This window comes from Portunus trituberculatus, chromosome 38 (assembly GCF_017591435.1).
Source record: "Portunus trituberculatus isolate SZX2019 chromosome 38, ASM1759143v1, whole genome shotgun sequence".
Taxonomy (NCBI): Eukaryota; Metazoa; Arthropoda; class Malacostraca; order Decapoda; family Portunidae; genus Portunus; species Portunus trituberculatus.
The window spans coordinates 24,607,366-24,631,542 of record NC_059292.1 but is presented as its reverse complement, the minus strand read 5'-3'; the positions used below and the strand labels follow the sequence as shown (position 1 = coordinate 24,631,542).

Sequence of the window (24,177 nt, the reverse complement as noted above, 5' to 3'; positions counted from 1 at the left end):
GAAAGGAAACTTGAGATAAAGTTGCAGAGAGAAGGATAGAAACGGCAGGAGGGCAGTTTTGGAATCAAAGCTCTGTGCCAGACTCTATCACAAGCTTTTGATATGTCAAATGCAAGAGCAAAAGTTTCACCGAAATCTCTAAAAGAGGATGACCAAGACTCAGTAAGAAAAGCCAGAAGATCACCAGTAGAGCGACCTTGACGAAAGCCATACTGGCGATCAGATTGAAGATTGTGATGTGACAGATGTTTGAGAATCTTCCTATTCAGGAGAGATTAAAAAACTTTAGATAAGCAAGAGATTAAAGCTATAGGAGGGTAATTTGAGGGATAAGAACATTCACCCTTTTTAGGAACAGGCTGAATATAGGCAAACTTCCAACAAGAAGGAAAGGTAGAAGTCGATAGACAAAGTTGAAAGAGTTTGGCCAGGCACGGAAGCACAGTTTTTGAGAACAATAGGAGGGACCCCATCAGGTCCATAAGCCTTCCGAGGATTTAGGCCAGCGAGGGCATGGAAAACATCATTACGAAGAATTTTAATTGTAGACATGAAATAGTCAGAGGGAGGAGGAGAGGGAGGGACAAGCCCAGAATCATCCAAGGTGGAATTATGAGCAAAGGTTTGAGAGAAGACTTCAGCTTTAGAGACAGAAGAGATGGCAGTGGTGCCATCAGGATGAAATAAAGGAGTAAAAGATGAAGAAGTGAAGTTATTTGAGATGGTTTTGGCCAGATGCCAGAAGTCACGAGGGGAGTTAGAGTCTGAAAGATTTTGACATTTTCTATTTATGAAAGAGTGTTTGGCAAGTTGAAGAACAGACTTGGCATGATTCTGGGCAGAAATATAAAGTGCATGAGACTCAGGAGATGGAAGGCTCAAGTACCTTTTGTGGGCAACCTCTCTATCATGTATAGCATGAGAACAAGCTGCGTTAAACTAAGGTTTAGGTTGAGAAAAAGAATGAGGAATGTACACCTCCATGCCTGACACTATCACCTCTGTTATGCGTTCACCACACAGAGATGGGTCTCTGACACAGAAACAGTAATCATTTCAGGGAAAATCAGCATGATACCTCCTCAGGTTCCCCCAACTGGCAGAAGCAAAACGCCAGAAGCACCTCCCCTTTGGGGGATCTTGAGGAAGGACTGGAGAAATAGGACAAGATACAGATATGAGGTTGTGATCAGAGGAGCCCAACGGAGAAGATTTTTTTTTTCTATTATGTCTTTGCCCATATCGCCTGTAGATAACTTGAAGAGTATTGAAAGTACTGTTAAGCTTCCACCCATTAGTGGTGCAGAAAATTTGATTTATACCTATATTAGGGCCCATATCACCACTCAAGCGGATCTTTGGTGTAACCACTTAGAACCTGGGTATCATGGTAGGTAACTTTAAACTACTCGACAAATGGCAAAGAGTTTAAGGTTGTACGTGGTGGGTATTGAACCTACGCATGGACGTCTGCCTGATCCCACGCTTACCATCGTATCCACTTCACCACCGCCTCCCTACAATACAATAGATACAATACAATACCATAAGCAGAAAAATTAGAGGTAAGGAAGAGATCAAGAATGTTGGGCGTACCTCCAAGACGGTCAGGAATACGAGTAGGGTGTTGCACTAGTTGCTCTAGGTCATGGAGGATAGCAAAGTTCAAGGTTAGTTCACCAGGATGGCCAATGAAGGGAGAGGAAAACCAAAGCTGGTGGTGAACATTAAAATCTCAAAGAATGGAGATCTCCACGAAAGGGTAGAGGTACATAATGTGCTCCACTTTGGCAGTTAAACAGTCAAAGAATTTACTATAATCAGAGGAGTTAGGTGGAGATATAGACAGCACAGATAAATTTATTTAGAGAGTGACTATTGAGACGAAGCCAGATGGTGGAAAACTCGGAAGATTCAAGAGCGTGGGCACGAGAGCAAGTTAAGTCGTTGCACACACAGACGCAACATATATATATAGAACGAAAATGAGAATAGGGAAAGTAGGAGATAACAGAGAAGGGGCTACTGTCTGTAGTCTCAGACAGCTGTGTTTCGATGAGGAAAAAAATGTGAGCTTTAGTAGAGGAGAGGTGGTGTTCTACAGATTGAAAATTAGATCTAAAACCACGAATGTTGCAGAAGTTAATGAAAAAAAGTTGAGGGAGGTGTCAAGACATTTTAGGTCATCACCGAGAGAGTAGTCCGACATGGGGACATTTCTGGTTCCCTCCCCAGAATGGGACTCCAAGGTTGGATTTGGAGTTGCCATTTTTTTTTTTTTTATTCTGAATTTTAAGTGAAGGGTGTGTGTGCGGTAGGTGCATGTAGTTTTAAGTGAAGAAGGAGAGTTGTCTTTAGAGGGCAGGCTGTGACTGCCCCCTTGAGTTTTTGAGACGTAGGTAAACGTTCAGCGAGCTTTAATGGAAAGTTCAAAGCACCCTCTAAACTAGTTCTGTTAGACCTCGCTTAGAATAAATTATCGTTGCGGTAGGTGTCTACTACCTCCTCCACTATATATATATATATATATATATATATATATATATATATATATATATATATATATATATATATATATATATATATATATATATATATATATATATATATATATATATATATATATATATATATATATATATATATATATATATATATATATATATATATATATATATATATATATATATATATATATATATATATATATATATATGGATTACTCAGTCTAATTTATCTTTATATTTATCAATGTATTTAACTACCTACCTACGAGCTCACCTTTTTAAATCTCTCTCTCTCTCTCTCTCTCTCTCTCTCTCTCTCTCTCTCTCTCAGGTGTTACAAGTGTTAATAAATCAACTTCTTTTCAGATAATCCTCATTTTCACCTTCCTCGATTACTCCCCAACCGAGTATGGCCCTTATAAGTTCCCAGTGTGGGCAGACGTGTTGGGCTGGCTCATCTCCTTCTCCTGCGTGCTTGTGGTGCCTATACGAGCCTGCTGGCTCATGGCAGGCAAGAGTGGTCCCCTGTGGGCGGTAAGTATCCAGACGAAAGAAACTTCTTGTGCATCTTGTCTTTCCCTTTCTTCTCACGTGTATGTAGCCCTGTCTGTGTGTAACTCTCTCTCTCTCTCTCTCTCTCTCTTCAGTAGGATTAATCACCTTACGTCTCGTCTTCTCCCTGTACGGTGTTTGTAAGCACGTCAATGTGTTTCCGCAGAGAGTACAGCAACTGTGTCGGCCTGACGCTGATTGGGGACCAGCGCGCAGACGAACAGACGACTCCGTGCTCAACTACATCGACTCCAAGACACCCCTCGCTAACGGTAACGTGTTGTCTTTCTTTACATTCTCTCTCTCTCTCTCTCTCTCTCTGATGAACATATATATTGGAAAGTAATGGGCAAGTGATGCATTACTATTAGAAAAATTGAAAATACCACATGCCTCCTTCCCACCGTAGCGTGAACAAGCTTGAGACAGGAATAAGACTTAGTGCTATACGTCTTTGTTGTATACTGTAATCGTTATTCATTTGTTTTGTAACTGCAGGCTACACCGCTTGACGTTGGATACTTTTCTAAGGTTATTCCAGTTTTCTGTTATATCTCCTCAGTACCTGGCCTTATTGATTTGTTATTAGCCACGCTTGTGCACGGTAAATGGGCACATGAAATACGTGTATATGTATGTGTCATTCACAGCTGCGGAGAGAGTAAAGGCGTACTAAGATCATAAATTTCTCCAAGCAAGAGTAATATTAAAACTGGTCGTTGTTGTCGAGTAAAACATGGGGTGAGAACTGTGGTGTTGCTAAATAGTGATGATTTTTTTTTCCTCCCATGCCTTTTTCTTCCGTGTTGATACAGTAGAAAAATTAATAGATATGCAGTTTTGCGGCTCGCGATTCGCCGTGCTGCCTACTGTACTTATTACTATTGTTTGTGAGTCTTTGAGTTGATGAGTCATTCTCATGAAACATCCTGTCCTTCACAGATGATGAACAGCACGAGATGGACCGCGAGTCGCCCTACCTCACGCGAGTGTCTGAGGAGTGGGAGGACGAGGAGGACGACGGGCTGCAGATGAAGGTTCCTTCCAACGCTAAAATCTAAACTTCCTCATATATTTTTCATCGGTGATCACCGTCGCCCAAACAGTTCCTTGAAGTATTTTGCCCCTGCTGTCTCAGATTACCTGGAGGAGTTGCCCTAGTGTGATAGCGACCAAAGAAATCAACATTAGACTTATGGTAGTTCATGAAGCAATGAAGCAGTATTCGGATGTTTTTTGCAGGAGGCCAATTTCCTTGAACAAGTATGCTGGCTGCTCAGAACTACATCTGCAGACCTGTATTTGCCTACCATGCTTCACTGCGTTGGAGTTTGCATGACGCTGTAGCAAGAATTGAAAAATGACCCGGTAATATATCACTTCATCATGACGAACACCAAAGCCATAGGAGGTGGCCGTGTCCAATTCCCTTTACCTACTGGAATCTGACAAGACTTGTTTTGGCTCCACTTGGACACCACCTGCAGGTTCTCCAACTTAATCTACTCGTAACCTATACCAAATCTCACAAGTACTACTGCTGCTGCTGCTACTACTGCTATTTCTACAACAGCAACAACAACAACAACAACAACAACAACAACAACAACTACTACTACTACTACTACTACTACTACTACTACTGCTGCTGCTGTTGCTGCTGCTGCTGCTGCTGCAGCTAGTGCTACTACTACTACTACTACTACTACTACTACTACTACTACTACTACTACTACTGCTACTACTACTACTAAATGAACAACAGCAACAACAACAACACCACCACCACCGCCACCACCACCACCACCACCACCACCACCAACAACAACAACAACTGCTACTACTACTACTACTACTACTACTACTACTACCACTACCACTACTACTACTACTACTACTACTACTTCCACCACCACTGCTTCTGCTGCTGCCACAGCCAGTCTAAACACCGTCACCACCTCAGTTGATGCTGCCTCCACTGTTCAAGTTATTACTCCTTACGTACTACGTGAAGCAGCGTCACACTGCTTTAACAGTAACATACGTAACGACATAGATGCTACATTGCTACCGAACTTCTCAAGTTATTTACCCAAGTTGAGGTCTAAGACTGACGTAACGAGGGAAAGTGGAATAAGTGTGTGTGTGTGTGTGTGTGTGTGTGTGTGTTAAAAACGTGTGAAATCTAAAAATATGGATGCACAAATGCGAATATTAGATTTTTAAGAACTGCAGCTGCGGATGATGTCATGAAGAAAGAAAATACGGATGTTGACACAGATTTCTGATGACTATATATTCGTGAATGTGAATAATTTTCTTATATTTGAATAATATTTACCTTAAATTGTAAACAACTACTTTCAGATACCTAAATCTAACGTTGTGTTAGTAGGATGCGATCGAGACGTTGATTCAAGCCATCACGCCACGCATCCCACCAACCTCTTTCCCCAGCCAGAATCCTCTGCAGAATGGCAAAATTTAACTAAATCTGAATAAAACCAATTAATGCTATACAGAGTTCATCAAAATTTCTTGAATCTCATACTGCATATTTGTTCAGTAATGAAATTTTAACAAGACAAACTACTTTTAAGAAAAGAAATTTCCTCTACGTTATCTGCATGATTGCACTTTCGTTTTTTATCAGATTAGTCCAACATCACTGAATAATTGCTCACTGGGGACACTGCCAGACAAGTGCGTAGTACTACTCTAGTACTACAGTAATGTATAATATAAGATCCAATACTACAGTAAATATTGCTGTACGATGATATTCTTTTTCATAATTTATTTTAAAATACCAGTGATGTAATGGCCAATAGCATTCGTCTTATAAGCTATATTCTCTTCCAAAAGTTTATCAAATGACCAAAGATCAATAGTGCACGATTGTAGATATATACATCTTCATATATTTTTAGGAATTTTATAAATTATGACGATGTAGAGTCATATCCTCATTCTCAAACCGCGAATGCGGATGTTTCCATTCACAATGCGGATGTGAATATTGCATGCATTACAAGTGTGTGTGTGTGTGTGTGTGTGTGTGTGTGTGCGTGTGTGTTTCAACATTGCCCTTTGCTCATGATTATAGCATTTCATGCTGAAAATAGCAATATAATAATTTGAGAGAGAGAGAGAGAGAGAGAGAGAGAGAGAGAGTCTTATTTACCTCGTTGCATCAATCTCTTTGTACGCCATTTTTCATAAATCGAGTAGTGTTGACATTGCGTCAAATAAACATGAATTGATGCTGTGATAGTCTTACAGAAAAAAGCTCTTAGCGCACACAGCTTAGTGATAGATGAGTGAGTGAACGAAATGACATGTTGAAATTACTATGAGTGAGGCGAGAATGACAACGTAACGATTAGCTGAGACACTGCACGAGAGAGAGAGAGAGAGAGAGAGAGAGAGAGAGTTGAAGAAGTCATGTATAATTTATGATGAGTAATGATGTATGATTTGTTCAGTGTGTGTGTGTGTGTGTGTGTGTGTGTGTGTGTGCTGTAGGTTGAGCTCTCCATTACATAGTATGTAAACATATCGCTTAGGTAAAATAGAGGTAACATTTACGTATATTACTGTCATATATATATATATATATATATATATATATATATATATATATATATATATATATATATATATATATATATATATATATATATATAAACTACTACCATAAAGGTATAGTCTGGTAAATATGATGAGGTGATGTGATGAATCAGGTGCTGATAGTATTACCTGCTAATCACGATATATTCGCAGCTAGCTAGAGCATTAAAAACAGAATGTATAGTTTTCTAGCCTATTCCTCACTTGGCCATTGAACTAGTGACTACTCATCGCTCCCTCAGCGGTGTGAGTTGCGGTAGAGCAGGAGCAGTGGTTCCCAAACTTTTCCTGAGCAAGTACCGCATGGAGGTCCCGTGAAGTCCCCGTGCACCACCTGGTTCCAATAAAACTCAATTCCAACAAAAATCAATTTATTCACAAGTGGAACACAAATGAACTAACAGCAAGGAACACAACTCCGTTTAATGCGAGGGATGTATCTGTTTCTTCTTCACCAACTGATCTATGCCAGATTATCTTGTGTAAGTCAATAATATTTTTTCTGAGAAATTTAATCAATTTAATTTAACCTAAAAGTCGCATCATGTACCACCTGGAAGGTCTTCGTGTATCACTATGGTAAGCGTACCACAGATTGGGAACCACTGCAGTAGAGTGACATAGCGAACTTGGCCTCAGCCTCAATGGACAGGGACGGTAGGTGAGCGCTGGAGAAGCAATGAGGTGTTGAGGCACAGCCTGGCTTCCACTCAACAATATTCAGTATAGTGAGGGTGACGGTGTGACTGCTGAACATTATGTGCGTTCGTGAGTGGTTAGATGGTGAAGAATGCCAGGGCCCTAGCGTGTGTGTGCATATGTGAAGTGCCCATTGGTTTAATATATTTGAGAAAAACACTATTTTATCAGCATAGATAAGTTCATATCTATTTACACCTGAAATTATATGTAAAATAATTCATACTCTGTATTTACAGATAATTATCAGTTAGAAACAAATGTGTATGTTTACCAAATTAATGTCCATGTAGATTCGAATTTTTTTTTTTATTATATACGCACGTACTAGACTACAGATGTATGTATTACACACATTATTTTCTAATGTATATGTATATATTTTCTTTTTTGTATTTTCATTTACTATATTAGAGAATATACTCATGACTCACAATGATTTATACACCGTGTGTGTGTGTGTGTGTGTGTGTGTGTGTGTGTGTGTGTGTGTGTGTGTGTGTGTGTATATATATATATATATATATATATATATATATATATATATATATATATATATATATATATATATATATACTTCTATATAGTATTCAGAAGACAAAATTTGGGTGTTTAGGAATGAAGTAGAGTAAAAACTCGGCATGTGGCAAGTCGTGGCCAATAAGTGAGTGACTGCCACGTGTCTGGTGACAAACTCATGATGAATTGTAATTGATTGCTAACAACTTAACTGCACAAAATCACACACACACACACACACACACACACACACACACACACACACACACACAAGAGAAAAAAACAAAAACAAACCTTCTCTGCCTTATATTTAACAACATTCGTCTTTCTGAAAATTTTGTGAAACATTGGAAAAACGGAGAGTCTTTTGAAATACTTATTGCTCCTTTCGTGATGAAAACAGAGCTTCATCCTTTCCTCAAAGTGAACAATCAAAAAAACATTATACGTATTTACATTTGTAAAGACGGAACATGAAATAAATGGTCGTATGAATTTGATGTTTGCCTAACCTTATCCACAAGCAAGAGCTGGGTGTGTGAGTAGCAGCAGAAGTAGTACATTTCACTAGTACGGACTGTCTGACTTTATGGGTGATATGCTGTACGTCACTAATACAAATTAAGTGAATACCTTAAAATAAACCTTAACAGCCTGGAAATATCAAGGATCACAAGATAACGCTGCTGAACGCTGAATGTAGCTTGACGCAATGTTCCCGGAACCCACCGCAAGGTGGCACTACACGACGAAAGCTTTGATGGAACACAACAGAATAGTTTAGTACAGATTTGCCTGATAATGATGCGGGACGTCTAATTATCTATGATGCAGTCACTCTGTCGGGGTTGTACCGCATGGAATACCTTGGAATGGCCTCAAAATTTAAGGAAACCATGAGAAATATACGGACCAGCATTGTTTTCGGCAAAAAAGTGGCATTTAATCGAAAAGGCATAAGAGCCGTGACGTCACAAGTGATCTTGGTTTTGATCTTGATGTTACAGGCCAAACATGTAGATATTAGAGTTATTTTTAACGTATTTGTACATCATGAATAATGTTTGATGATAAATGGGCAAAGTATTAGTGATATGGGCATCTAAAATAGGGAAAGAAATGTTATATAATGTATATGCGAATACTCCGATGGTAAATGTGGATATGGCAGTTATGGCACGTAGCCCCCGTGTTTATCGCCCTTTGTGCTAACTGTTTGAGTCTGGTCTGGTGTGACATAGCGAGTTATCAGAGATTTTTCAGAGTACGATACAACAAGAGGTGGTGAGTTGCTGGGGACGAGGGAGTGTATGAGTGTCAGGAAGGGAGACCTGTTTGGCGAGGTGGCGCGGAAACGGATCACTTAATAGTATCGCAGCCACACCTGCGCTGCTCACGCATCTAGAGCAAGGCTCGAAACCGGATCGGGGAAACTCCACTACACGACACTGGGGGAGAGAGTGAAAAAAAAAAAAAAGAGTTGGCGTTAATTTTTGTTATGTGGCGCTTTTGAATTATTATTATTATTATTATTATTATTATTATTATTATTATTATTATTATTATTATTATTATTATTATTATTATTATTATTATTATTATTATTATTATTATTATTATTATGTAAAAGATTGGAATGCAAAGCATTCAATCAATCAGTCATTTTGTTATCCGAAGTTAGTGTAATGTAGTACAACCCTTCTCTATCTATTCTGTCACAGTGCTTCTCCAAATTCACGAATGATTTCCTTCTTTCAAATACTTTTCTCTAGGGTCTAGTGTGTATCATTGCTTTCCCTCTTACAGATTGTTCCTGGCTGATTCATATTTTCTTGTCAGGGAGATGAACCAGAAAGATATAAAAATGTAGGAGAAAAGTTCACTTAAGTGATCCATTTTCCATAAGAAATAAGAGTGGGACAACTTGTAGTATAGAGAGAAGCCAATCAATGTTGCACGGTGTCTTGATATTTGATTTTTTAGACAGTTCATGACATACTTTGGAGGAAACACCGAAACAGAGAACTGCAGCTAAAGTTTACCAGTGGAAGGAATATGGATTTAACCATAGTAAACGTCATCAGTACTTGGGGATACACTTACAAGTGCACAATGCTTTATATGATGGTTCTAAATATTTGGCCCATCAACAGGGCTGGGTCCTGCAGCGAAATCCTCTACAATTTGTGGTCGTTAGTTATAAAAGTAAGGAAGTGGTGCGTAGCTTATATAATTCCTATGTTAGGCCCCATTTAGAGTATTGCATACAGGCCTGGTCACCCCACTATAGGCAGGATATCAACATGTTAGAAGCAGTTCAGAGAAGAGCAACTAGGATGATGCCAGCATTAAAGCGCCTGGAGTATAGAGATAGATTAAAGGAATTAAACATGTTTTCATTTGAGAGGAGATGTATAAGAGGGGATATGATAGAGTTATTTCAAATGTTCTCAGATACAAACTACATAGATGTGAGATCTTTCTTTACCTTAGAGGAGGAAGTAGGACTACAAATCATGGCAGGAAGATTAGAAAGCAAGGCTGCAGGTTAGATAGAAGAAAATATTTCTTTAGTCATAGGGTGGTACACTTCTGGAATGCATTGCCAGAGAGGGTTGTAAATAGCACTACTTTGACAATGTTTAAAAACAGATTAGATAAGCACTTAAATTTATTAGATTATGTATAGCACTGCATGATAGTTTTTATAAGAAATTTACTATAGTTAAACAAGACATGATCCCCATGTATGGGGATCACAGATTGTAGAGGAATTCGCTGCAGGACTTAGCCCTGCTAATATTTAATATTAGTATATAATGTATTGTGTACTTATAAGTGTATCTTTAAGTACTGATGACGAGGTCGCTGTGCGACTGATACAGGATAACCTAGATGAGCCCTGGTGGCCCTTTGTTATCCTATTATTTATGTTATGTTATGTTATGTTAACACCCATAGGAGGAGGAAAGCTAATAATTCCATGGAAACTCGATCTTATAACCATTTTCTTCATTTTTTTAGTAGAAGTCAGTATAACAACAAGATGCTTTGAATAGAAGAGCGATATATATATATATATATATATATATATATATATATATATATATATATATATATATATATATATATATATATATATATATATAAGAGTGATATTGAAAATGAGTGTCCAGATGGTTGTATTAGATAGATAAATAGATTAATAAATTAGTTAGGAGTTTAAAAATAATAAGAGAAATAAGAGAAATTGCAAGATATATATATATATATATATATATATATATATACTATATATATATTTTTATATTTTTATTTTACGTCCGGTTCCCCTATTATATTATACGGTGCCTCCTGACAGAGGAGTCAGGAGGACTTCGGTTTTGGCATTTGGGAACCGTTACCCCGAGTGGATGCCCTTCCTAACCTCGGACCGTGGCCAGGATTCGAACCCGTGCGCTTGAGAACCCTGGGGCTCGCAAAGCGCGCGGTCCCACTGCACCACGGCGGCCCCCATTACAGTAACTTGTATAATCAGGGAATATATATATTCTCTGATATTTTCAGGGAATGTGTTTAATGTCTAGTTCACTTGGGGAAAATGTATACATATTCCCTGAATCATATTTGTTATGATAGAACAATGGAATGAATCGCTAAAAACATTAATACAATTCTCTAATATTTTATTCATCACATAAAACACATGGATGCAATACTCAAAATAATAAAACTAGTAAAAAAAAGTTAATAAGGTAACAAAATAAATTATGAATGGTAATACAGTTAATTTGTTATCTCAATAAAAATTAAACTTGTCTGTCACAAAATAATTTGGCCTGATATTTAGAACGAAGCCTTGTTTTCACAATGCAAACTTGAGTGACATCGTGAGTTGCATTTAACTTTCAGCTTGAAACATTTACATCAATTTGTTTGACAACGTTTGAACCAGCACAGTTACATTTGGTGAAATGGTATTAAGGTAGATAACAGAGTAGAGTCCTTATGGCTGGATATTAGAGTAAACAAAAGTAAGGTTATTAGAGTAGGAGCTTTTATAGGCCACCTAACCAGTCAGCAGATGTAGACAACCTTATGGTAGATGAGATAAATAGGGGGTGTACTAGTCAGACAATTATCTTAGGGGATTTTAATCTTAAGTCAGTAAACTGGGAGAGGATGGTAGGAGATGCTAGTGAAAATAAGTTTATGGAAAGTTTTCAGGATAACTATTTAGTGCAGATGGTAGATAAACCTACTAAGGGGAGGAAGGTTTTAGACATAGTACTAACAAATATTGAGCATTGTTTAAAGGAAGTTGAGGTAGGAGAGACTTTAGCAAACAGTGACCATCATATAATTAGATTTATCATTAATTCCAGTAGGGATAATATAGTGAATAAGACTAGAGTCCCAAACTATCAGAAAGGCAATTATGGTAGGTTACGTCAGTTATTAGGAGAGGTAAACTGGGAAGATAGTTTTGGAAATAAAACTGCACAGGAGATGTGGGATATTTTTAAGGTTGTAGTAAAGGGTATAGTGATGCAGTGTATCCCTTACAAAGATATAAGGCAGAGAAACAGGAAGCCATTATGGTGGACTCATGAGATAGGTAGCCAGATCAGAGAGAAGAAGAGGGCATACAGAGAGTTGCAGAAAAGTGGGAAGATGTAGATTTGATTAGGTACAGACAGGTCAGGGATGATTTGAGTAAGGTTATAAAAAAGTAAAAGGCAGGCAGAGATAAAACTAGCTAGAGCTGGGAGTAAAGATCCCAAAAATTATATAGTTATTACAAGGTCAGTGATAAAAGAAATAAGGATAGGATTGGACCACTCAGAAAAGATGGTGTAGTAGTGGATCAAAATGAAGACATAGTAGAATTATTGAATGAACAATTTTCTTCAGTATTTACTAGGAAAGAATAGGAAATCCTGTTACAAACAGTGCGACGAGTAGTTTAAGAGCTTTAGAAAATATTGATATAAAACCGGGAATTATTAGGAAATTTATTCTTGAACTAGACGATAGGAAAGCTAGTGGTCCTGATGAGCTACATGCCAGAGTACTTAGGAGGGTGTAGACAGTATTTCTGAAGCACTTAAGTTAATCTTTGAAAGATCACTTAGGTTTGCTGAGATACCTCAGGACTGGAAGTTAGCTAATGTTACTCCAATATTTAAAAAGGTAGGAAGGATGATGCGAATAATTATAGACCGATCAGTTTAACTAGTATAGTATGTAAGATACTAGAGAAAATCATTAAGGGTAGTATTTGGGAGCATTTAAATGAGAATAGATTAATTAGAGATACCCAACATGGCTTTAGATCAGGGAGGTCCTGTCTTACAAATTTGCTCGATATCTTAGAATATATTACCAAGGAGTTAGATGATGGAAATAGCATAGATGTTATATATCTAGATTTTAGCAAGGCGTTTGATAAGGTACCGCATAGGAGGCTAGTGTACAAATTGAGACTACATGGGATAGGGGTAGGTTAGTTGATTGGATTAGTGAATGGCTTTCTGATAGGAAACAGAGAGTAGTATTAAATGGGGCAATGTCTGAGTGGAAGGAAGTGGTTAGTGGGGTACCCCAAGGATCAGTGCTAGGACCTCTTCTTTTCTTGGTGTACATTAACGATTTAGATATAGGAATTAGTAGCAAAGTATCAAAGTTTGCAGATGATACTAAGATAGCATGTGCAGTACAGGGTGAAAAGGACAATTACAGAATACAACGAGACCTGGACAGGCTGATAGCATGGGCAGACAGGTGGCAGATGGAGTTTAATTCTAAAAGTGTCAGGTTATGCATTTAGGTAAAGACAACACAAACTTTAACTATGAGATGGAGGGATGTTGGCTAGAGGCAGTAGAGGAAGGAAAGGATTTAGGAGTAGTGATAGACAGGACTATGAAATTTTCAAAGCAATGTTTAGAAGCAAGAAATAGGGCAAATAGGATCCTGGGTTTTATAAATAGAAATGTTAGTTATAAAAGTAAGGAAGTGGTGCGTAGCTTATATAATTCCTATGTTAGGCCCCATTTAGAGTATTGCATACAGGCCTGGTCACCCCACTATAGGCAGGATATCAACATGTTAGAAGCAGTTCAGAGAAGAGCAACTAGGATGATACCAGCATTAAAGCGCCTGGAGTATAGAGATAGATTAAAGGAATTAAACATGTTTTCATTTGAGAGGAGATGTATAAGAGGGATATGATAGAGTTATTTAAAATGTTCTCAGATACAAACTACATAGATGTGAGATCTTTCTTTACCTTAGAGGAGGGAAATAGGACTAGAAATCATGGCAGGAAGATTAGAAAGCAAGGCTGCAGGTTAGATATAAGAAAATATTTCTTTAGTCATAGAGTGGTAGACTTCTGGAATGCATTGCCAGAGACGGTTGTAAATAGCACTAGTTTGACAATGTTTAAAAACAGATTAGATAAGCACTTAAATTTATTAGATTTATAATTATGTATAGCACTGCATGATAGTTTTTATAAGAAATTTACTATAGTTAAATAAGACATGATCCCCATGTATGGGGACCACAAATTGTAGAGGATTTCGCTGCAGGACTTAGCCCTGTTAATGGGCCAAATATTTAGAATTAGTATATAATGTATTGTGTACTTGTAAGTGTATCTTTAAGTACTGATGACGAGGTCGCTGTGCGACTGATACAGGATAACCAAGATGGGTCCTGGTGGCCCTTTGTTATCCTATTATTTATGTTATGTTATATGAAACCTTGGCCACCTGACTTCGACTCTTGTTGTACAGTAGATCGAAGAGAAACAATCGTATCGGTTGTCACATCGTCTTTTGAATACAATTCATATGTACATAAATCAAACTGATTCCTGGTATACTTCCCACTCAGTATGCCACTTTTCACTGCAATCGTGTAATTGTAATTTTCGTCAATATCTATAATTATTCCCATGATATTCCTTGGATCCCTACGACCCCTATCCACCATTGATATCGGAATCGTAACATATCGTTACCGGTCCATAATATGACGACTTCATTTTAACCATACGTTCAGCATGTGAAAGCTGAGCTTCTCACGCACGTTTTCGCTGAGAAATAACATTGTTTTGACGAACGGAGAATGGTGATGTTGGTTCGACAGCAGATTGCTCCACAGTATGTGGTTCGGTAGCTGGTGGTTCTACAGCAGGTGGTTCGACAGCTGTTGGTTGTACAAATATGAGTTCAATAGCAGGTAGATCAGCAGTAAGTGGCTCGGTAGCTGGTGGTTCGACAGCTATTGGTTCTACAGATATGATATATGAATTCGACAACAGGTGGTTCGGCAGTAAGTGGTTCAACAGCTGGTGGTTTGACAGCTGGTGGTTCGACAGCAGATGGTTCAACTGAAGTTGTTTCATACGTTATTACTGACAGCAAATCGTCCTCACTTTGGAGACGGTGAATTACATCATGTGGAAGAGCTGAAGTTGTGAGTCATACTTTTGCATCGGATCCAAACACTGCAGCAAATGGTGACATTTTAATGCCAGAATGGTAGCTAGTTTTTTTTTTTTTTATTGCACAAATCTTAATCCGACTGTCCAGTCTGTTGTATTATTATCACTCAACTATAGGCTACCAACATATCTTTGATATCACCGTTTGCTCGTTCAACTGACCTCTGGCTCTGAGGATGTTTAGGTTTTCCATGAACCATTACGAAATCAGGCCAAAGCAGTTTAAGTTCGGTAATAACACATGCAGTAAACTCCGATCCGTTTTCACTTTGTAAAATTTCCGGTGAGCCAAGTAAAAGAAAAATATCCAACAGCTGATAACCAACTTCTGCAGCACGTTTTGATATGAGAGTTATCAATACTTAGAACTTTGGAAGATGGTCTTGGTAAACCATTATCCACTTATAGTTGCCTTACTTCATTGCCTGCATATCTACAAGGTCAACTTGTGATCTGGAACCAAAGTTCGTTGTCATAATAGGTCGAACTACAGTCCCTTTAGTAGTTGGTCTCTTACGTTTACGTTGGCATTCGATGCACAGTGATTTGTAAGTGGATATGGCATCATGGGTAATGTTGGCATATTTTTTAGTTAATTCCTTCACCATCTTATATATATATATATATATATATATATATATATATATATATATATATATATATATATATATATATATATATGTGTGTGTGTGTGTGTGTGTGTGTGTGTGTGTGTGTGTGTGTGTGTGTGTGTGAAGGTAAGATTTAAGGGAAAACGGGCAAGGAAATTCCCAAAATAAAAGACTGTCGACCCAAAACAAGGGAAGGAGATGGGGATTTCCTAGTGGAGTGTTTACTAATACCAATTGTGTAGCTTGACACAATCAAAGAACACGATGTGAGTATAGGTCAGCTAATCATTGTTGTGAGCGGGATCGATAGGAGTGGATAATAGTGTTGAAGTGTTGGCTATAAGCCATAATGGTGATGTGCTCGTTATGGCAGTGGGCAGGCCCGCTGCACTGTGGACTGTCCTTTACTACTCCAGGATGTAGGCCCAGCTCCCTATGGCAGCAGAGAGGCGTGGCAGGCTCTGGGGGAAGACAGGTGCCCCTGTCAGGATGGCGTTGGCAGCGGCAGTGTTGGGGGGGACTAGTGTTACGCTGACATTATTTTGTACCTCGGCAATACAGTATGATTGTATACTGAATTAGTAGCTAATGGTATGAAGTTGAAATAAAGTGTGTTTGGTAGCTTAGGACTGATTAGTTTAGGCTGTCAAGTTTGTAAATTAGGCTGCATTGTATTTTAGCAAGTGCCATCAAACTGTACTTATTGACTATTCTGTTTTTATTTTTGCGTTAATCTCACGGTAAGATTGCATTCTTATGCAATGCCTGTTAAGTTTTTATCTTGTAATGTTGGAGAAGCTTGGAGAGTGGTGGGAAAGCAGGTTTTAGAACCTAAAGGGTAGGGAAAGCTGATTTCCTTTTAACAATTAAGAGTTTAGGGGAAACACCAGTCTCATTAAAAAAAAAAAATGGTAAATCATACCAATAGCACTTCCTTAAATATCTTTAAATTAATTCCCCCATTCCCCTCAGCAAGCTTGGGGGCACATGGGGAATTGGGATTCTTTTAAAGAGCGGGAGACAATATTTTTTACCTTAATCTAACCAAACCTAAATGTCTTCTAGCATGGGGGTCTGCACCCGCCACAGCTGCTCCCTCTTAACAGGCTAACAGTATTCTGTGTGATGCACCCCTTCAAGGAAATCACAAATATGTCTGGTAGTATCTGGTATTACTTACAATTTGGGAAGCAAAATCAACTTGTGATGCACACACAGTTGAACTCTTGTCTTTTCTGGTGTAGCGATGATAGAACTAAAAAAAAAGCCTGAACTTGCAATCCAAGCAGTACGTGTCCATGATGAAAGTAACTAACCAACTGGTAGAAGCTGACATGCTTCGCCCTCTCTCACGAGAAACAAATGCAATACTATATAACTCTTAGCATGGTAGTCTCTCATTGGACATCCTGTAGACCAGGGGTATTCAATTAAAAGTCACTGAGGTCCAGTTCTTAAAATTTCCCCCAAGTAAAAGGTCCGAACGGAAGTCCAGCTTGTGTCTTATAGCCGTTCCCTATGTCGACATTTTCATATGGATTCAACAGTATTTATTGTCTATTTTCAATGCAGGAAATGTTTAACAGAGTGCACAGCTAGCTCTTTTGCCCTAAATAAAAGTAGTCCCAGGCAAATAAATTTAAGGCCTTTATTTCAGATTAAAGAAAACAGAAATCTCAGAATAAAATAAATTGCGAGCAGAGCCAAAAAACCCTTTTTTCTCTCAAATTAATGAGGTCCCAGCCTAAAGAATTAAAGGCCTACACTTCAAGTAAAACAGTCAACATCATCAGGAGAAAATGAATAAAAATTGAGTGTGTTCACGCTCTCACTGGCCTGTTGACACCCGCCAGCGTTGCACGGCGCCCCGCCACCCGCCACACCCTCCCTCCCCGCTGTCACCCGGCCGCAGATTGGTCACGGGTCCGGACAGAACCATCGCTCGGTCCGGATCCGGACCGGGGTCCGCCATTTGGTGATGCCTGCTGTAGACGAAGGTCTGTGATTGGTTTTGCCCTGATACATCATTTAACTAACTGTCGGCTTGGCAGGCTCTCATCGGATGCCCGTGACACGGGATTTATAGACACCACAAACCCCACAGGACCCACAACAACCTAGTAATGTAAACAGTCACAAGAAGAAGAGGAAGAAGACTGTGGAATACTGCTTGCTGGATTTAGTTTTTGGGAAGCATCTATCAAACTTTGAGAGCCTGTGTAGGACACTAATGCTGGCCACCGAATAAAACCACAAAAAATACATGTCAGGCATAAACTACATCATCACTAAATGTCAGTATTTTACTGCTTCGTTAGGAGGTCCTATTGGTAAGATTTATGAAAAATTCTGCTTGATTTCAGTGTATTTTTAATTTATTTGCTAACCATTTCCTTTAAGAATCTTTTCCTTCCTTTTATTTTTTTTATTAACCCACTTTCACACCCAGCAGGAACTGCAATAAAAATTAGTAATGGGTTATTACAAAATAAGCCTAAATTGACAAGTGAAAAATGCTTTTGTTATAGATGATATACATGTTAGTGTTCAGAATGCATACTTTAATTCATTTCTACAGTGTTCCCTTGGGCTCATGCTGTGGGACTGTTAGGTATTAACAAACCAAATGTAACCTAACATGGGGCTGTGCCTCAAGTTGAAACCCCTAATCTGACCTAACCTAATGGGGGTGTACCTCCCTTGATCCTCTATTTAATAATCAAACTGTGATCAGTTTATAAAGATCTTCCCACAAACTGCAGTAACTCTAGCACCTCACACATGTCACAGAACACCATATTCTGAATAAGTTAGGAAATTGATTATTTTTATAGAATTAGGAAATATTCACAAAGTAAGTGAAAATAAATGCAGTGCATGCATTTTTTTCAGCTGACTGATGTGAATTCAGGCTCCTTTTTCTTCTTTGATGAAACAAAGCACTATGACATGCTGAATTAATTACCTATACATTTTTCTCATTAGCCTACCGCTTTATCTACACTCAAAATCACCAACCATTGTGACCTATTCTACTACAGTACATAGAAGTTGCAGAACACACACATAGGAACACACTCACCAACACCTCAAGGGTTGACGACATAATGCCTGATGGATGGGTGTGCTGCTCTCCAAAGTAGCATGCCCCAGAAAGCTGTAAAATCTTAAAAAAATCACTGGTGATAATTATAGTAAATTTGAGATTCATATATGTTGTGTTTGGAATCCTCATAATGAAAGAATCTAAGTTCTAAGACATAAGAATTATGTGCAGTGAGATGGATGTACATAATTCTTAATAAACACCTGCTGAGTTTTGCTTTCCTTACTTCTCTCTGTGATTTTAGGAAATTAGTGGAAAATAGAGTCTTTAAGTAAACGAGGCAAGAATTGATAATTTCCTTTATAAAACATTACTATGAAAGGCAGGCATTTTTAGAATCACATATAGTGTTACATTATAAAGTTGTAAACCCTGGACCTCATAAAGAATAGTTGACAACATTTTTGTAGCTCTCACATCTGCTCATGATGTCACCATGTTGGTTTCCAAAATGGTTTTCTCTTGAAGAAAATTCCATGTTTTGATAAAGAGGCAGGAAAGTGTGTCTATCAAAGATATTTGTGCTTGCAGTGGGAGAAGAAAGTTGACTGATTTAAGTTTGTAGGCTGGTGTTTGTGGACTCCACACAGACATTATTCTTTAGCAATACATAATCGTCAGTGATAAGAAATTACTAAGAATTCTCAGTTCGCAATATGCTATATGGCCCAGTGGTGGGTCATCAGTTACTATCCACTGTTGCGATGCGATCCACCGGTGGGTCGTACAACAGTTTTCACACATATCACATTTTAATCTTACTATTAATAGAAATTGGATTATATAGTAAAAAATGCAATAAACAATATTTGTAAGAGGGCATAATAAACACTGATTGATAAATAATATAAAGCTATATTATATTTTTTTCCTTCAGAAGAATAAAACTTTTTATAACAAATCACTGAAACAGATATCACAATTGGACTTTCCTTGATAAGCTTTAATTATTTATTTATTGATTGTTTATATTTTTCCTGATATTATTTGGACAAATTGTAAAAAAAGCTCCCACTGGTGATCTTTTTGAATTGCATATGTATAAATAAACATAAGTAAAGAAACAAAACATAATAAATATGAAATATATCTTCTATAATAATTAACTGAAAAATATTTTCTTTTTTCTAATACATGTAAGAAAATTATGTTATCTTGTATTTTTGCTTCAGAAAAATATAAAACTTTTCTATAACAAATAATCCAAACTGAGATATCACAATTAGACTTTCCTTGATAAGCTTCAATAATTTTCTTTATTGATCTTTTCATAATTTCATAATTTTCCTGATATCTGTTGAACTAAGTTGACCATAAAATCATGTAGATTTCATTTTCAAAATATGCAAAACAAAGAGACAAAAATACATAAAAAAATTTAGAAGAGGAAAAATATAGTACAGTAGAGAGACACACTAAATATTGACAAATAAAGTATGTCCACTAATGGTTTGTATCGCTGAAAAGTCATAGATTTTTCATGGTATGTGATGCAACCCACCAGTGGGCAAACACTGAGGTTGCCAGTTCGTTTGGGTGTTCTCCCAGACAACACTCTGGTCTTCTTGCTTCACTAGCTTGACCAGCACTGACCTGACGACAATTTATTTGTATTGCAATGCAGCAGAGCTCGCTGTGCTGGCAATCACAACACTCTGGTCTTCTTGCTTCACTAGCTTGACCAGCACTGACCTGACGACAATTTATTTGTATTGCAATGCAGGAGAGCTCGCTGTGCTGGCAATCACAAGGAATGTGTTAAGCTAAAAAAATATGTACCAGAAATTGTTATAAAACATTGTTGTCTTTACCATTAGAAATAAACACTAAGACAATTTACAGCTGCTTTGCCTCTAGGAAACTCTTGTATCACTTTATTTCCAACTGCTGCTCTACCTACTAACATCCCAATCCTGTATCCTTTGATGTAGTCTTCATTTGCCTTTTCCTTCTCTGGTACTGTATCTGTCCTTATCTAACTTACAACATGGTAGTTAAGTTTACCCATACCATTATAAGTGCAAATTATTGATATAGATATGTTTTTCAGTACCATGGCAACTGAGGAAAAGCAGGAGAGGCCTGTCACATATCCTTGGCTGAAGGATAAAGTTCTTGGGACAGGAGGTTTTGGCACAGTCACATTATGGCGGCATACTGATACAGGGGAGACGATAGGTGAGTTTTAATAGACAAAATTAATTGTTCAAATGAAATTGTTTATACATGCCCAAAATTATTCTGTGGTAATACATGATTTTATGGACTTTTTCAGCTCTAAAAAAGTGTCGTTGGGGTACACCTGGCACTGGCACTGAAAATATACTCACTCCTAAGCATGTAGAACGATGGGAGAAGGAAGTGGAAATAATGAATCGGCTGAGTCACTCGGCTGTCGTGCGGTGCTTCCAGGTGCCAGCAGAGTTAATGGGCCCTCCAGGAGACCTGCCAATGTTGTGTATGGAGTATTGCAGCTTGGGAGACTTAAGAAAAGTAATCCTTAGCATAGTTTTGCTTGTAGTTTTCATTTTTAAAGTTCAGAAATGCAATTTATGAAATACTCTTTGATGGATCTTTTGACTAAACAAGGTTGCTAAGTGTTGTAATATGTTTCATACATTACTTTCAATACACAGGTTCTGAACAAACCTGAAAATTGTTGTGGTATGCGTGAAGCTTCTGTGAGAGCATGTATAAGGGATATAACGGAAGCTGTGGCTTATTTGCACTCAATGAGGATCATCCATCGAGATCTTAAACCAGAAAACATTGTTCTTCAAGATGTTGATGGAAAGGTTAGTCTCTTGGATGAATATATATTTGGTACATTGTTCTTGATGTTGTGTTACTGTAGAATTTTAATTGTGAAGAGATTGTAGGAGTTGATGGTGCTGAGGGAGCAGCAAGAAACAGGAAGAATGTCTTGTTTTGAAAATGATGGATCGTGATGGGGAAGTGGATGGCTGAATGAAAAAACAAACATGACTATAGTTAACTAGAGGCTGAAGATACTACCCAGCTTTTGGGGTAGAAATAATCTGGTATTATATTATTTGTTATATCTCATTTGCAGATTGTTTACAAACTCATCGATCTTGGATATGCTAAAGAACTAGACCACAGTAGTGTGTGCACTTCGTTTGTGGGTACACTCCAGTACTTGGCACCAGAACTCTTTCTTAGCAAGAGATACACGTGTACTGTGGATTATTGGAGCTTAGGTCTTGTCACACATGAAATCATCACTGGTGTCAGGCCTTTTTTGCCAAACATGACCCCTGTAGAGTGGTGAGTAGCTTTTGTAATACTTATGTTGATTCTTGTCTGTAAACAAAATATCTTCACAAAAATTTGATTGAAAGATTCAGTATGTGTGATAATGCTTTCTGGAGGAATAGTGAGAGGTAAAGGAGTTTTGCCTCCATATGCAAACTAGTAAGTGGACACATGCACATGCATGCACACACACACACACCTTTTTCTACAAATATATAAATTGTAAGATGAAGAATAAAGAAACAATAGAAAATAATTAAAGGAGGGAAGACATACCAAACAGCAAAGGAAATGAGTGAAATAATGAATGAGAATTTCAAAACTGTTCACTGAAGAAGGGGAGTTTACAGAACCAAATAGGACATTGCATAGACTTGCAGGAAATCATAGTATACAAAGAAGAAATTGGAAGACTACTAGAAAATTTGGATGTCAGAAAAGCAATGGGGCTGGATGTTGTATCAGGCTGGGCACTAAAAGAATGTAAAAATCAGATGTTAGAACCAATTTCGAAATTGGTTGTAAGTTCATTAAAAGAAGAGAAAGTACCACTGGAGTGGAAGAGAGCCAATATAATCCCAATATTCAAAGGAGGAAAGACAACTGAGCTATTAAATTACAGACTGGTGTCACTTACAAGTGTTGTGAAATTGTGATCAAGGAAAAATTTTTAAATATCTGGAAGAAAAACATGTTATACTGAACAGACAATTTGGGTTCAGGACAGGAAGATCATGTGTGTCAAATCTAAGTTTCTACTCAAGAGTATTAGAAGGACTGGAGAGCAGAGATGGATGGGTGAACATTGTATATCTAGACATAAAAAAGGCTTTTGATGAAGTCCATCATGGTAGACTACTTTGGAAGTTAGAGAACATAAGAGGACTGAGAGGAATTTTGTTAGATTGGATAAGGGATTACTTGAAGGACAGAGAGGTGAGAGCTGTGATCAGAGATACATACTCATATTGGAGTAAAGTAACAAATGGAGGTCCATAAGGGTCAGTGTTAGCCCCCATTATGTTCCAGGTGTATGTAAATGACATACAGAATGGAGTAACCAGTTATATTAATTTGTTTGCTGATGATGTAAAATTGCTATGAGTAATCAGGACCTGAATAGACTGTTTGCTGCTACAGGAAGAAATAAACAAAATTTATGAGTGGAGTAAGAAGTGAAAGCTAGAATTCATTCCCAAGAAATGTCACATAATGGAATTAGGATAGAGTAAGAGAAGACCGGTATGGAACTACAGTGGAGACTCAATACTCGAGCTTAATTTGTTTCAAATGGCTGTTCAAGTATCAAAAGTTTAACTATTGATACCTATAAATCAGATAAATCATACTAATTTTAGCAAAATCTAAAGTTTATAAAAATTTCAAGGTAATTTATTTTTTATAATTTTGATTTGTACATACTGTAAGTGAAGGCTGGTGATGGATAACGTAGAAGAGGAGGAGAGAATGGTGGGAATGAGGGAGGGAGGTTGTCGGAGGACGAGTCACCATCCATGAAAATGTCTGGTGTGATTCCTGTGAACCCAGTAGGGGAGGGATATGGCTCACTAACACTTGCACTTTTACTAGATTCCTTATTTTCACCACCAATAAGCCTCTTTGGTTCCATTATAAGTTTCTAAATGAAAAACTACCAACAGAATGCAAAAGAATGATGTTTTTTCAAGACTGCAGCAGGACTAGGGATGCGCACTGGTATCCAGTATACTGGAATACTGGCAGTTTTTTTATCGGTAATAT

The 24,177-nt window shown here is 37.8% G+C and overlaps 2 protein-coding genes and 1 long non-coding RNA gene across 5 annotated transcripts in view; 2 read left to right on the top strand and 1 right to left on the bottom strand.

Annotated features, from left to right (window-relative positions):
- LOC123515126 (sodium- and chloride-dependent glycine transporter 1-like) overlaps positions 1-4,659 on the top strand; it is a 31,174-nt gene extending 26,515 nt beyond the window's left edge. Inside the window, exons 12-14 of the mRNA XM_045273573.1 lie at positions 2,874-3,041; positions 3,226-3,331; positions 4,002-4,659. Of these exons, the coding sequence (XP_045129508.1) occupies positions 2,874-3,041; positions 3,226-3,331; positions 4,002-4,120 (393 nt within the window). The 3' untranslated portion in view covers positions 4,121-4,659. The remainder of the gene's footprint in view (positions 1-2,873; positions 3,042-3,225; positions 3,332-4,001) is intronic.
- Positions 4,660-5,199: 540 nt separating this feature from the next.
- On the bottom strand, positions 5,200-6,893 carry LOC123515127. Its single transcript, XR_006677782.1, has 2 exons — positions 6,460-6,893; positions 5,200-6,234 (listed from the first exon to the last, which is right to left on the bottom strand). It is a non-coding gene; the product is annotated as an uncharacterized LOC123515127 (long non-coding RNA).
- Positions 6,894-9,023: 2,130 nt separating this feature from the next.
- The window catches only part of LOC123515125 (inhibitor of nuclear factor kappa-B kinase subunit beta-like), a 71,862-nt gene continuing 56,708 nt past the window's right edge, over positions 9,024-24,177 (top strand). The window contains exons 1-5 of one of the 3 annotated variants that reach the window (XM_045273569.1): positions 9,024-9,191; positions 21,191-21,318; positions 21,416-21,633; positions 21,777-21,935; positions 22,214-22,428. In XM_045273569.1, coding sequence (XP_045129504.1) covers positions 9,064-9,191; positions 21,191-21,318; positions 21,416-21,633; positions 21,777-21,935; positions 22,214-22,428 — 848 coding nt within the window. In that variant the 5' untranslated portion in view covers positions 9,024-9,063. Of the gene's footprint in view, positions 9,192-16,185; positions 16,301-17,432; positions 18,032-21,190; positions 21,319-21,415; positions 21,634-21,776; positions 21,936-22,213; positions 22,429-24,177 lie in introns of those variants that run through there. The other 2 variants (XM_045273570.1, XM_045273571.1) reach the window with 2 other exon arrangements.